Raw genomic sequence first — 15589 nt, 5'->3', positions numbered from 1 at the left:
TAGATAGTGTGTCATTACACTGGCCTGGTGGGATGGGTAGTGTGTCATTACACTGGCCTGGTGAGATGGGTAGTGTGTCATTACACTGGCCTGGTGGGATAGATAGTGTGTCATTACACTGGTGGGATGGGTAGTGTGTCATTACACTGGTGGGATAGATAGTGTGTCATTACACTGGTCTGGTGGGATTGATAGTGTGTCATTACACTGGCCTGGTGGGATAGGTAGTGTGTCATTACACTGGTGGGATAGATAGTGTGTCATTACACTGGCCTGGTGGGATAGATAGTGTGTCATTACACTGGTGGGATGGGTAGTGTGTCATTACACTGGCCTGGTGGGATAGGTAGTGTGTCATTACACTGGTGGGATGGGTAGTGTGTCATTACACTGGCCTGGTGGGATGGGTAGTGTGTCATTTCACTGGTGGGATGGGTAGTGTGTCATTACACTGGCCTGGTGAGATAGATAGTGTGTCATTACACTGGTGGGATAGATAGTGTGTCATTACACTGGTCTGGTGGGATGGGTAGTGTGTCATTACACTGGCCTGGTGGGATAGATAGTGTGTCATTACACTGGCCTGGTGGGATAGATAGTGTGTCATTACACTGGTCTGGTGGGATGGGTAGTGTGTCATTACACTGGCCTGGTGGGATAGATAGTGTGTCATTACACTGGTGGGATAGGTAGTGTGTCATTACACTGGCCTGGTGGGATAGATAGTGTGTCATTACACTGGTGGGATAGATAGTGTGTCATTACACTGGCCTGGTGAGATGGGTAGTGTGTCATTACACTGGCCTGGTGGGATAGATAGTGTGTCATTACACTGGTCTGGTGGGATAGATAGTGTGTCATTACACTGGCCTGGTGAGATAGATAGTGTGTCATTACACTGGTGGGATAGATAGTGTGTCATTACACTGGTGGGATGGGTAGTGTGTCATTACACTGGCCTGGTGGGATGGGTAGTGTGTCATTACACTGGTGGGATGGGTAGTGTGTCATTACACTGGCCTGGTGGGATAGATAGTGTGTCATTACACTGGCCTGGTGGGATAGATAGTGTGTCATTACACTGGTGGGATAGATAGTGTGTCATTACACTGGCCTGGTGGGATAGATAGTGTGTCATTACACTGGCCTGGTGGGATGGGTAGTGTGTCATTACACTGGCCTGGTGGGATAGATAGTGTGTCATTACACTGGTGGGATAGATAGTGTGTCATTACACTGGCCTGGTGGGATGGGTAGTGTGTCATTACACTGGTGGGATAGATAGTGTGTCATTACACTGGTGGGATAGATAGTGTGTCATTACACTGGCCTGGTGGGATGGGTAGTGTGTCATTACACTGGTCTGGTGGGATAGATAGTGTGTCATTACACTGGCCTGGTGGGATAGATAGTGTGTCATTACACTGGTGGGATAGATAGTGTGTCATTACACTGGCCTGGTGGGATAGATAGTGTGTCATTACACTGGCCTGGTGGGATAGATAGTGTGTCATTACACTGGCCTGGTGGGATGGGTAGTGTGTCATTACACTGGCCTGGTGGGATAGATAGTGTGTCATTACACTGGCCTGGTGAGATGGGTAGTGTGTCATTACACTGGCCTGGTGGGATGGGTAGTGTGTCATTACACTGGTCTGGTGGGATGGGTAGTGTGTCATTACACTGGCCTGGTGGGATAGATAGTGTGTCATTACACTGGTGGGATAGATAGTGTGTCATTACACTGGCCTGGTGAGATAGATAGTGTGTCATTACACTGGCCTGGTGGGATAGATAGTGTGTCATTACACTGGCCTGGTGGGATAGATAGTGTGTCATTACACTGGCCTGGTGGGATAGATAGTGTGTCATTACACTGGCCTGGTGGGATGGGTAGTGTGTCATTACACTGGTGGGATAGATAGTGTGTCATTACACTGGCCTGGTGGGATAGATAGTGTGTCATTACACTGGTGGGATAGATAGTGTGTCATTACACTGGCCTGGTGGGATAGATAGTGTGTCATTACACTGGCCTGGTGGGATAGATAGTGTGTCATTACACTGGCCTGGTGAGATGGGTAGTGTGTCATTACACTGGTGGGATAGATAGTGTGTCATTACACTGGTGAGATAGGTAGTGTGTCATTACACTGGTGGGATGGGTAGTGTGTCATTACACTGGTGGGATAGATAGTGTGTCATTACACTGGTGAGATAGATAGTGTGTCATTACACTGGCCTGGTGGGATAGATAGTGTGTCATTACACTGGCCTGGTGGGATAGATAGTGTGTCATTACACTGGCCTGGTGGGATAGATAGTGTGTCATTACACTGGCCTGGTGAGATAGATAGTGTGTCATTACACTGGCCTGGTGGGATAGATAGTGTGTCATTACACTGGTGGGATAGATAGTGTGTCATTACACTGGTGGGATAGATAGTGTGTCATTACACTGGCCTGGTGAGATAGATAGTGTGTCATTACACTGGCCTGGTGGGATGGGTAGTGTGTCATTACACTGGTCTGGTGGGATGGGTAGTGTGTCATTACACTGGCCTGGTGGGATAGATAGTGTGTCATTACACTGGCCTGGTGGGATAGATAGTGTGTCATTACACTGGCCTGGTGGGATAGATAGTGTGTCATTACACTGGCCTGGTGGGATAGATAGTGTGTCATTACACTGGCCTGGTGAGATGGGTAGTGTGTCATTACACTGGCCTGGTGGGATGGGTAGTGTGTCATTACACTGGTGGGATGGGTAGTGTGTCATTACACTGGCCTGGTGGGATAGATAGTGTGTCATTACACTGGTCTGGTGAGATGGGTAGTGTGTCATTACACTGGTGAGATGGGTAGTGTGTCATTACACTGGCCTGGTGGGATGGGTAGTGTGTCATTACACTGGCCTGGTGAGATGGGTAGTGTGTCATTACACTGGTGGGATGGGTAGTGTGTCATTACACTGGTGAGATGGGTAGTGTGTCATTACACTGGCCTGGTGGGATGGGTAGTGTGTCATTACACTGGCCTGGTGAGATAGGTAGTGTGTCATTACACTGGCCTGGTGGGATGGGTAGTGTGTCATTACACTGGCCTGGTGGGATAGATAGTGTGTCATTACACTGGCCTGGTGGGATAGATAGTGTGTCATTACACTGGTGGGATAGATAGTGTGTCATTACACTGGCCTGGTGGGATAGATAGTGTGTCATTACACTGGCCTGGTGGGATGGGTAGTGTGTCATTACACTGGCCTGGTGAGATGGGTAGTGTGTCATTACACTGGTGGGATAGATAGTGTGTCATTACACTGGCCTGGTGGGATGGGTAGTGTGTCATTACACTGGTCTGGTGGGATGGGTAGTGTGTCATTACACTGGCCTGGTGGGATAGATAGTGTGTCATTACACTGGCCTGGTGGGATAGATAGTGTGTCATTACACTGGCCTGGTGGGATAGATAGTGTGTCATTACACTGGCCTGGTGGGATAGATAGTGTGTCATTACACTGGCCTGGTGGGATAGATAGTGTGTCATTACACTGGCCTGGTGGGATAGATAGTGTGTCATTACACTGGCCTGGTGAGATAGATAGTGTGTCATTACACTGGCCTGGTGGGATAGATAGTGTGTCATTACACTGGCCTGGTGGGATAGATAGTGTGTCATTACACTGGCCTGGTGAGATAGATAGTGTGTCATTACACTGGCCTGGTGAGATGGGTAGTGTGTCATTACACTGGCCTGGTGGGATAGATAGTGTGTCATTACACTGGCCTGGTGGGATAGATAGTGTGTCATTACACTGGTCTGGTGGGATAGATAGTGTGTCATTACACTGGTGGGATAGATAGTGTGTCATTACACTGGCCTGGTGGGATAGATAGTGTGTCATTACACTGGTGGGATGGGTAGTGTGTCATTACACTGGCCTGGTGGGATAGATAGTGTGTCATTACACTGGTGGGATAGATAGTGTGTCATTACACTGGCCTGGTGGGATAGATAGTGTGTCATTACACTGGCCTGGTGGGATAGATAGTGTGTCATTACACTGGCCTGGTGGGATAGATAGTGTGTCATTACACTGGCCTGGTGAGATGGGTAGTGTGTCATTACACTGGCCTGGTGGGATAGATAGTGTGTCATTACACTGGCCTGGTGGGATGGGTAGTGTGTCATTACACTGGCCTGGTGGGATAGATAGTGTGTCATTACACTGGCCTGGTGGGATAGATAGTGTGTCATTACACTGGCCTGGTGGGATGGGTAGTGTGTCATTACACTGGCCTGGTGGGATGGGTAGTGTGTCATTACACTGGCCTGGTGAGATGGGTAGTGTGTCATTACACTGGCCTGGTGGGATGGGTAGTGTGTCATTACACTGGCCTGGTGGGATGGGTAGTGTGTCATTTCACTGGCCTGGTGGGATGGGTAGTGTGTCATTACACTGGCCTGGTGGGATAGATAGTGTGTCATTACACTGGCCTGGTGGGATGGGTAGTGTGTCATTACACTGGTGGGATAGATAGTGTGTCATTACACTGGCCTGGTGGGATGGGTAGTGTGTCATTACACTGGCCTGGTGGGATAGATAGTGTGTCATTACACTGGCCTGGTGGGATAGATAGTGTGTCATTACACTGGCCTGGTGGGATAGGTAGTGTGTCATTACACTGGCCTGGTGGTATAGATAGTGTGTCATTACACTGGCCTGGTGGGATAGATAGTGTGTCATTACACTGGCCTGGTGGGATAGATAGTGTGTCATTACACTGGCCTGGTGGGATGGGTAGTGTGTCATTACACTGGTGGGATGGGTAGTGTGTCATTACACTGGTGGGATGGGTAGTGTGTCATTACACTGGTGAGATGGGTAGTGTGTCATTACACTGGTGGGATAGATAGTGTGTCATTACACTGGTGAGATGGGTAGTGTGTCATTACACTGGTGGGATAGATAGTGTGTCATTACACTGGTGGGATAGATAGTGTGTCATTACACTGGTGGGATGGGTAGTGTGTCATTACACTGGCCTGGTGAGATGGGTAGTGTGTCATTACACTGGTGGGATAGATAGTGTGTCATTACACTGGTGGGATAGATAGTGTGTCATTACACTGGTGGGATAGATAGTGTGTCATTACACTGGTGGGATAGATAGTGTGTCATTACACTGGTGAGATGGGTAGTGTGTCATTACACTGGCCTGGTGGGATAGATAGTGTGTCATTACACTGGTGGGATGGGTAGTGTGTCATTACACTGGCCTGGTGGGATAGATAGTGTGTCATTACACTGGTGGGATGGGTAGTGTGTCATTACACTGGTGGGATAGATAGTGTGTCATTACACTGGCCTGGTGGGATAGATAGTGTGTCATTACACTGGTGGGATAGATAGTGTGTCATTACACTGGTGGGATGGGTAGTGTGTCATTACACTGGTGGGATAGATAGTGTGTCATTACACTGGTGGGATAGATAGTGTGTCATTACACTGGTGGGATAGATAGTGTGTCATTACACTGGTGGGATGGGTAGTGTGTCATTACACTGGCCTGGTGGGATGGGTAGTGTGTCATTACACTGGTGGGATAGATAGTGTGTCATTACACTGGTGGGATAGATAGTGTGTCATTACACTGGTGAGATGGGTAGTGTGTCATTACACTGGTGGGATAGATAGTGTGTCATTACACTGGCCTGGTGGGATAGATAGTGTGTCATTACACTGGCCTGGTGGGATAGATAGTGTGTCATTACACTGGCCTGGTGGGATAGATAGTGTGTCATTACACTGGTGGGATAGATAGTGTGTCATTACACTGGTGAGATGGGTAGTGTGTCATTACACTGGCCTGGTGGGATAGATAGTGTGTCATTACACTGGCCTGGTGGGATAGATAGTGTGTCATTACACTGGTGGGATAGATAGTGTGTCATTACACTGGTGGGATAGATAGTGTGTCATTACACTGGCCTGGTGGGATAGATAGTGTGTCATTACACTGGCCTGGTGGGATAGATAGTGTGTCATTACACTGGTGGGATAGATAGTGTGTCATTACACTGGTGGGATAGATAGTGTGTCATTACACTGGTGGGATAGATAGTGTGTCATTACACTGGTGAGATGGGTAGTGTGTCATTACACTGGCCTGGTGGGATAGATAGTGTGTCATTACACTGGTGGGATAGATAGTGTGTCATTACACTGGCCTGGTGGGATAGATAGTGTGTCATTACACTGGCCTGGTGGGATAGATAGTGTGTCATTACACTGGCCTGGTGGGATAGATAGTGTGTCATTACACTGGCCTGGTGGGATAGATAGTGTGTCATTACACTGGTGGGATAGATAGTGTGTCATTACACTGGCCTGGTGGGATAGATAGTGTGTCATTACACTGGCCTGGTGGGATAGATAGTGTGTCATTACACTGGTGGGATGGGTAGTGTGTCATTACACTGGTGGGATAGATAGTGTGTCATTACACTGGTGGGATGGGTAGTGTGTCATTACACTGGTGGGATGGGTAGTGTGTCATTACACTGGTGGGATAGATAGTGTGTCATTACACTGGTGGGATGGGTAGTGTGTCATTACACTGGTGGGATAGATAGTGTGTCATTACACTGGCCTGGTGGGATAGATAGTGTGTCATTACACTGGTGGGATAGATAGTGTGTCATTACACTGGTGGGATAGATAGTGTGTCATTACACTGGTGGGATGGGTAGTGTGTCATTACACTGGTGGGATGGGTAGTGTGTCATTACACTGGCCTGGTGTGATAGATAGTGTGTCATTACACTGGCCTGGTGGGATAGATAGTGTGTCATTACACTGGCCTGGTGGGATGGGTAGTGTGTCATTACACTGGCCTGGTGAGATGGGTAGTGTGTCATTACACTGGTGGGATAGATAGTGTGTCATTACACTGGCCTGGTGGGATAGATAGTGTGTCATTACACTGGCCTGGTGGGATAGATAGTGTGTCATTACACTGGCCTGGTGGGATGGGTAGTGTGTCATTACACTGGCCTGGTGAGATGGGTAGTGTGTCATTACACTGGTGGGATAGATAGTGTGTCATTACACTGGCCTGGTGGGATAGATAGTGTGTCATTACACTGGCCTGGTGAGATAGATAGTGTGTCATTACACTGGTGGGATAGATAGTGTGTCATTACACTGGCCTGGTGGGATAGATAGTGTGTCATTACACTGGCCTGGTGGGATAGATAGTGTGTCATTACACTGGCCTGGTGGGATAGGTAGTGTGTCATTACACTGGTCTGGTGGGATAGATAGTGTGTCATTACACTGGTGGGATGGGTAGTGTGTCATTTCACTGGCCTGGTGGGATAGATAGTGTGTCATTACACTGGCCTGGTGGGATGGGTAGTGTGTCATTACACTGGCCTGGTGGGATAGATAGTGTGTCATTACACTGGCCTGGTGGGATAGATAGTGTGTCATTACACTGGCCTGGTGGGATAGATAGTGTGTCATTTCACTGGCCTGGTGGGATAGATAGTGTGTCATTACACTGGCCTGGTGGGATGGGTAGTGTGTCATTACACTGGCCTGGTGGGATAGGTAGTGTGTCATTACACTGGCCTGGTGGGATAGATAGTGTGTCATTACACTGGTGGGATAGATAGTGTGTCATTACACTGGCCTGGTGAGATAGATAGTGTGTCATTACACTGGCCTGGTGGGATAGATAGTGTGTCATTACACTGGCCTGGTGGGATAGATAGTGTGTCATTACACTGGCCTGGTGGGATAGATAGTGTGTCATTACACTGGCCTGGTGGGATAGATAGTGTGTCATTACACTGGCCTGGTGGGATAGATAGTGTGTCATTACACTGGCCTGGTGGGATAGATAGTGTGTCATTACACTGGCCTGGTGGGATAGATAGTGTGTCATTACACTGGCCTGGTGGGATAGATAGTGTGTCATTACACTGGCCTGGTGGGATGGGTAGTGTGTCATTACACTGGCCTGGTGGGATAGATAGTGTGTCATTACACTGGCCTGGTGGGATAGATAGTGTGTCATTACACTGGCCTGGTGGGATAGATAGTGTGTCATTACACTGGCCTGGTGGGATAGATAGTGTGTCATTACACTGGCCTGGTGGGATAGATAGTGTGTCATTACACTGGCCTGGTGGGATGGGTAGTGTGTCATTACACTGGTGGGATAGATAGTGTGTCATTACACTGGCCTGGTGGGATAGATAGTGTGTCATTACACTGGTGGGATAGATAGTGTGTCATTACACTGGCCTGGTGAGATGGGTAGTGTGTCATTACACTGGTGAGATGGGTAGTGTGTCATTACACTGGCCTGGTGGGATAGATAGTGTGTCATTACACTGGCCTGGTGGGATAGATAGTGTGTCATTACACTGGCCTGGTGGGATAGGTAGTGTGTCATTACACTGGCCTGGTGGGATAGGTAGTGTGTCATTACACTGGCCTGGTGGGATAGGTAGTGTGTCATTACACTGGCCTGGTGGGATAGATAGTGTGTCATTACACTGGCCTGGTGGGATGGGTAGTGTGTCATTACACTGGCCTGGTGGGATAGGTAGTGTGTCATTACACTGGCCTGGTGGGATAGATAGTGTGTCATTACACTGGTGGGATAGATAGTGTGTCATTACACTGGCCTGGTGAGATAGATAGTGTGTCATTACACTGGCCTGGTGGGATAGATAGTGTGTCATTACACTGGCCTGGTGGGATAGATAGTGTGTCATTACACTGGCCTGGTGGGATAGATAGTGTGTCATTACACTGGCCTGGTGGGATAGATAGTGTGTCATTACACTGGCCTGGTGGGATAGATAGTGTGTCATTACACTGGCCTGGTGGGATAGATAGTGTGTCATTACACTGGCCTGGTGGGATAGATAGTGTGTCATTACACTGGCCTGGTGGGATGGGTAGTGTGTCATTACACTGGCCTGGTGGGATAGATAGTGTGTCATTACACTGGCCTGGTGGGATAGATAGTGTGTCATTACACTGGCCTGGTGGGATGGGTAGTGTGTCATTACACTGGCCTGGTGGGATAGATAGTGTGTCATTACACTGGCCTGGTGGGATAGATAGTGTGTCATTACACTGGCCTGGTGGGATGGGTAGTGTGTCATTACACTGGTGGGATAGATAGTGTGTCATTACACTGGCCTGGTGGGATAGATAGTGTGTCATTACACTGGTGGGATAGATAGTGTGTCATTACACTGGCCTGGTGAGATGGGTAGTGTGTCATTAGACTGGTGAGATGGGTAGTGTGTCATTACACTGGCCTGGTGGGATAGATAGTGTGTCATTACACTGGCCTGGTGGGATAGATAGTGTGTCATTACACTGGCCTGGTGGGATAGGTAGTGTGTCATTACACTGGCCTGGTGGGATAGGTAGTGTGTCATTACACTGGCCTGGTGGGATAGGTAGTGTGTCATTACACTGGCCTGGTGGGATAGATAGTGTGTCATTACACTGGCCTGGTGGGATAGATAGTGTGTCATTACACTGGCCTGGTGGGATAGGTAGTGTGTCATTACACTGGCCTGGTGGGATGGGTAGTGTGTTTATCAAAATCAAATCCTGTTGTATTTCTCACATGCTCCGTAGACAACAGGTGTAGACTAACAGTAAAATACTCGCGGGTCCTTTTCCAACAATACAGAGTTAAAGATGAGATAAATAGAAACCACAAGGAATAAATACACAGTGAATAACGAATATAAATAACCAGAAAATAACATATGCAGGTTATATATGCAGGAAGTAGAAAATAATGTGGCTATATATACAGGAAGTAGAAAATAACATGGTTATATATGCAGGAAGTAGAAAATAATGTGGCTATATATACAGGAAGTAGAAAATAACATGGTTATATATGCAGGAAGTAGTAAATAACATGGGTATATACAAGGAATACCAGTACCGAGTCGATGTTTGGGGGTATGAGGTAATTGAGGTAGGCATGTACAAATAGGTAGGGATAAAGTGACTAGACAACAGGATAGATAATAGACAGTAACAGCAGTATACTGTAGGTAGGGGTAAAGGATAGATAATAGACAGTAACAGCAGTATACTGTAGGTAGGGGTAAAGGATAGATAATAGACAGTAACAGCAGTATACTGTAGGTAGGGATAAAGGATAGATAATAGACAGTAACAGCAGTATACTGTAGGTAGGGGTAAAGGATAGATAATAGACAGTAACAGCAGTATACTGTAGGTAGGGGTAAAGGATAGATAATAGACAGTAGCAGCAGCGTGGGTGTCAGAATGTAAGTACTGGTCTGGTGGGATGGGGTCATTTCTAGGGGTGTAATGTTTCACCAAACACCACGGTTCGGTACCTATTGTGGGTTTGGGGTCACGATTCGGTACCTATTGTGGGTTTGGGGTAACGGTTCGGTACCTGTTTGGGGTCACGGTTCGGTACCTATTGTGGGTTCGGGGTCACGGTTCGGTACCTATTGTGGGTTCGGGGTCACGGTTCGGTACCTATTGTGGGTTCGGGGTCACGGTTCGGTACCTATTGTGGGTTCGGGGTCACGGTTCGGTACCTATTGTGGGTTCGGGGTCACGGTTCGGTACCTATTGTGGGTTCGGGGTCACGGTTCGGTACCTATTGTGGGTTCGGGGTCACGGTTCGGTACCTATTGTGGGTTTGGGGTCACGGATCGGTCGGTACCTATTGTGGGTTTGGGGTCACGGTTCGGTACCTATTGTGGGTTCGGGGGTCACGGTTCGGTACCTATTATGGGTTTGGGGTCACGGTACCTATTGTGGGTTCGGGGTCACGGTTCGGTACCTATTGTGTGTTCGGGGTCACGGTTCGGTACCTATTGTGGGTTTGGGGTCACGGTTCGGTACCTATTGTGGGTTTGGGGTCACGGTTCGGTACCTATTGTGGGTTTGGGGTCACGGTTCGGTACCTATTGTCGGTTTGGGGTCACGGTTCGGTACCTATTGTGGGTTTGGGGTCACGGTTCGGTACCTATTGTGGGTTTGGGGTCACGGTTCGGTACCTATTGTGGGTTTGGGGTCACGGTTCGGTACCTATTGTGGGTTTGGGGTCACGGTTCGGTACCTATTGTGGGTTTGGGGTCACGGTTTGGTACCTGTTGTCGGTTTGGGGTCACGGTTCGGTACCTATTGTGGGTTTGGGGTCACGGTTCGGTACCTATTGTGGGTTCGGGGTCACGGTTCGGTACCTAATTGTGGGTTCGGGGTCACGGTTCGGTACCTATTGTGGGTTTGGGGTAACGGTTCGGTACCTGTTTGGGGTCACGGTTCGGTACCTATTGTGGGTTCGGGGTCACGGTTCGGTACCTATTGTGGGTTCGGGGTCACGGTTCGGTACCTATTGTGGGTTTGGGATAACGGTTCGGTACCTGTTTGGGGTCACGGTTCGGTACCTATTGTGGGTTTGGGGTCACGGTTCGGTACCTATTGTGGGTTCGGGGTCATGGTTCGGTACCTATTGTGGGTTCGGGGTCACGGTTCGGTACCTATTGTGGGTTCGGGGTCACGGTTCGGTACCTATTGTGGGTTTGGGGTCACGGTTCGGTACCTATTGTGGGTTCGGGGTCACGGTTCGGTACCTATTGTGGGTTCGGGGTCACGGTTCGGTACCTATTGTGGGTTCGGGGTCACGGTTCGGTACCTATTGTGGGTTCGGGGTCACGGTTCGGTACCTATTGTGGGTTTGGGGTCACGGATCGGTCGGTACCTATTGTGGGTTTGGGGTCACGGTTCGGTACCTATTGTGGGTTCGGGGGTCACGGTTCGGTACCTATTATGGGTTTGGGGTCACGGTACCTATTGTGGGTTCGGGGTCACGGTTCGGTACCTATTGTGTGTTCGGGGTCACGGTTCGGTACCTATTGTGGGTTTGGGGTCACGGTTCGGTACCTATTGTGGGTTTGGGGTCACGGTTCGGTACCTATTGTGGGTTTGGGGTCACGGTTCGGTACCTATTGTCGGTTTGGGGTCACGGTTCGGTACCTATTGTGGGTTCGGGGTCACGGTTCGGTACCTATTGTGGGTTTGGGGTCACGGTTCGGTACCTATTGTGGGTTTGGGGTCACGGTTCGGTACCTATTGTGGGTTTGGGGTCACGGTTCGGTACCTATTGTGGGTTTGGGGTCACGGTTCGGTACCTATTGGGGGTTTGGGGTCACGGTTCGGTACCTATTGTGGGTTCGGGGTCACGGTTGCCTCTTCAGAAAGTTTGAAGGAAAATAAATCACTGCGGCATTTTGTCTCGTCACATCTTGATTTTCTAATCAATTCATTTAGTTGATTTCCTACTAAAATGTTTCCAAGCGGTGATTGAGGATCCTCCGTTTATCGACCCCACCACCCGCCGTCGTACAGAACTAGTTTCCGGCTGCGCCTCTCATCAGGAGTTTGAAATACACCCCTTAAGATTAGGATGTTGAATACAAGGTGCATGTGGGTCCTGAAATGCTTTTTTTCAGCTCAGTTTTACTCGAGGCGTACAACGCAGTGTAGGCATAGCCTAGCGTTTTTTAAATGTTATATATAATTAATTGGGGTTCACTGTGCGGACCGGTTACAGTAATTTCACTGGTGTGTGTGTGTGTGTGTGTGTCTGTGTCCAGGCTCCAGCGCCGCGTCATCCAACCCCGTCCTGAACTTCCTGCTGTACGTTCCAGATGCACGTCACTCCCCCCTCTACATCACCGACCACCGCAAATACACTGTCGCCTCCAACGCCTTCAGCTCCCCGCGGTGGGGTGGCATCATGGTAACACACACACACACACACACATATACAGTGGGGAGAACAAGTATTTGATACACTGCCGATTTTATGTGTGCAGTCGTCCTCATTACCTGTATTAACTGCACCTGTTTGAACTCGTTACCTGTATAAAAGACAGGTGACATAACAAAGGGGTGACATAACAAAGGGGTGACATAACAAAGGGGTGACATAACAAAGGGGTGACATAACAAAGGGGTGACATAACAAAGGGGTGACATAACAAAGGGGTGACATAACAAAGGGGTGACATAACAAAGGGGTGACATAACAAAGGGGTGACATAACAAAAGGGGTGACATAACAAAAGGGGTGACATAACAAAAGGGGTGACATAACAAAAGGGGTGACATAACAAAAGGGGTGACATAACAAAAGGGGTGACATAACAAAAGGGGTGACATAACAAAAGGGGTGACATAACAAAAGGGGTGACATAACAAAAGGGGTGACATAACAAAAGGGGTGACATAACAAAAGGGGTGACATAACAAAAGGGGTGACATAACAAAAGGGGTGACATAACAAAAGGGGTGACATAACAAAAGGGGTGACATAACAAAAGGGGTGACATAACAAAAGGGGTGACATAACAAAAGGGGTGACATAACAAAAGGGGTGACATAACAAAAGGGGTGACATAACAAAAGGGGTGACATAACAAAAGGGGTGACATAACAAAAGGGGTGACATAACAAAAGGGGTGACATAACAAAAGGGGTGACATAACAAAAGGGGTGACATAACAAAAGGGGTGACATAACAAAAGGGGTGACATAACAAAAGGGGTGACATAACAAAAGGGGTGACATCACAAAAGGGGTGACATCACAAAGGGGTGGAATACTTATTGACTCAGCACATTTCAGCTTTTCATTTTTAATTAATTTGTTAAGAAATCTGAAAAAACATAATTCCACTTTGACATTATGGGGTATTGTGTGTAGACCAGTGACACCAAATCTCAATGTAGTCCATTTTAAATTCAGGCTGTAACACCACAAACTGTGGAAGAAGTCCTGGGGTGAGAATACTTTCTGAAGGCACTGTACATCACGTACTCACACACACTGTCTTGTGAATAAGGTGTGTATTCTCTCTCTCTCTCTCTAGGTGTATAATGTCAATGGGACAGAGATTCCTGTTGACATCAACATAGACATGACCAGAGTGATGGGAGTCTTCCTAGCGCAGCTACGGTCAGTACTGGCGTGTCGATTTGATCCGTGTTTTCCAGTCTTTATTGGGAGACGTTGGTTTGTCAGTGGAGATGACGCGTCCCTATCCGTACAATTTCCATCCACTGACAAAAAGTTCAGATGGACCCAAATGAATCGCTTCCTTCCAACTTGGTGTTCGTTGTCCACTTAACAGTTTGGCCAAACTACCCCCCCCCCCCCCTCTCTGTCTCTCCATCAGGCTGATGTTAGGTGTCCAGTCGTCAGCCCCTCCCCCTGGCTTCCTGGTTGGCCCGTGTGGCCCCGCGGGATTGGCTGACTGGGAGTTGGATCGCCTCCTGTGGAGTCGCAGTGTAGAGAACGTTGCCACGGCAACGACAACCATCACCTCATTGGCCCAGCTGCTGGACCAGATAGGAAACATCGTCATCAACGACAACATCGCAGAACAGGTGTGTGTGTGTGTGTGTGTGTGTGTGTGTGTGTGTGTGTGTGTGTGTGTGTGAGAAATAGTAGTCTTGTCTTGCTATCGCCATGGTCTCTAACTGGTGATTGGCTCTTGTTCCTGTCCGTCAGGTGTCGGCGGCAGTTGCCTCTCTCCAGTTGGCTGTGGGTCAGTTGGAGGCGGGGAACCTGGGCCTGGCCCTGCAGTACAGTAAGGAAGCTATCCTCCAATCAGAACGAGCCTTCTTCGACCCCTCCCTCCTCCACCTTCTCTACTTCCCTGACGATCAGAAGTTTGCCATCTACATCCCTCTCTTCCTGCCCATGTGTGTCCCCATCCTGCTCTCACTGCTCAAGATGGCCGCCGAGGCCCGCCAGAGGCGAAGGGAGAGACAGGACAAGAAGGACTGAGATGTAGGTTATTAAGATGGAGAGAGATCGATGAACGGGCACACGCACAGTTGGTTCACTGATCAACAAAGTGTTTAAAGGAAACTGTCTGGACTCAGAAATTATTTGAAGACCATTAGAAATACATGGGGCCGTATTGATCAACCTTCTCACAATAGGAGTGTTGATTTAGGATCAGTTTTGCCTTTCAGAACACAATGAATAAGATAATATGGACGGGGGGGGGACCTGATCCTAGATCAACACTCCTCTGATTATATGGACGGGGGGGGACCTGATCCTAGATCAACACTCCTCTGATTATATGGACGGGGGGGGACCTGATCCTAGATCACCACTCCTCTGATTATATGGACGGGGGGGGGGGGCCTGATCCTAGATCAACACTCCTCTGATTATATGGACGGGGGGGGACCTGATCCTAGATCAACACTCCTCTGATTATATGGACGGGGGGGGGGGGGGACCTGATCCTAGATCAACACTCCTCTGATTATATGGACGGGGGGGGGACCTGATCCTAGATCAACACCTGATTATATGGACGGGGGGGGGACCTGATCCTAGATCAACACTCCTCTGATTATATGGACGGGGGGGGACCTGATCCTAGATCAACACTCCTCTGATTATATGGATGGGGGGGGGGCTGATCCTAGATCAACACTCCTCTGATTATATGGACGGGGGGGACCTGATCCT

The 15589-nt window shown here is 48.6% G+C and overlaps 1 protein-coding gene across 1 annotated transcript in view; it reads left to right on the top strand.

Moving 5' to 3' along the window:
• pigs (phosphatidylinositol glycan anchor biosynthesis, class S) overlaps positions 1-15247 on the top strand; it is a 46828-nt gene extending 31581 nt beyond the window's left edge. The window contains exons 8-11 of the mRNA XM_055936892.1: positions 12691-12836; positions 13968-14053; positions 14274-14484; positions 14609-15247. Of these exons, the coding sequence (XP_055792867.1) occupies positions 12691-12836; positions 13968-14053; positions 14274-14484; positions 14609-14887 (722 nt within the window). The 3' untranslated portion in view covers positions 14888-15247. The remainder of the gene's footprint in view (positions 1-12690; positions 12837-13967; positions 14054-14273; positions 14485-14608) is intronic.
• The last annotated feature ends 342 nt before the right edge of the window (positions 15248-15589 follow it).

Source organism: Salvelinus fontinalis, chromosome 10 (genome assembly GCF_029448725.1).
Source record: "Salvelinus fontinalis isolate EN_2023a chromosome 10, ASM2944872v1, whole genome shotgun sequence".
Taxonomy (NCBI): domain Eukaryota; kingdom Metazoa; phylum Chordata; class Actinopteri; order Salmoniformes; family Salmonidae; genus Salvelinus; species Salvelinus fontinalis.
Note: the sequence above shows the minus strand (reverse complement) of the source record. Positions and strands in the feature narration are given on the sequence as shown.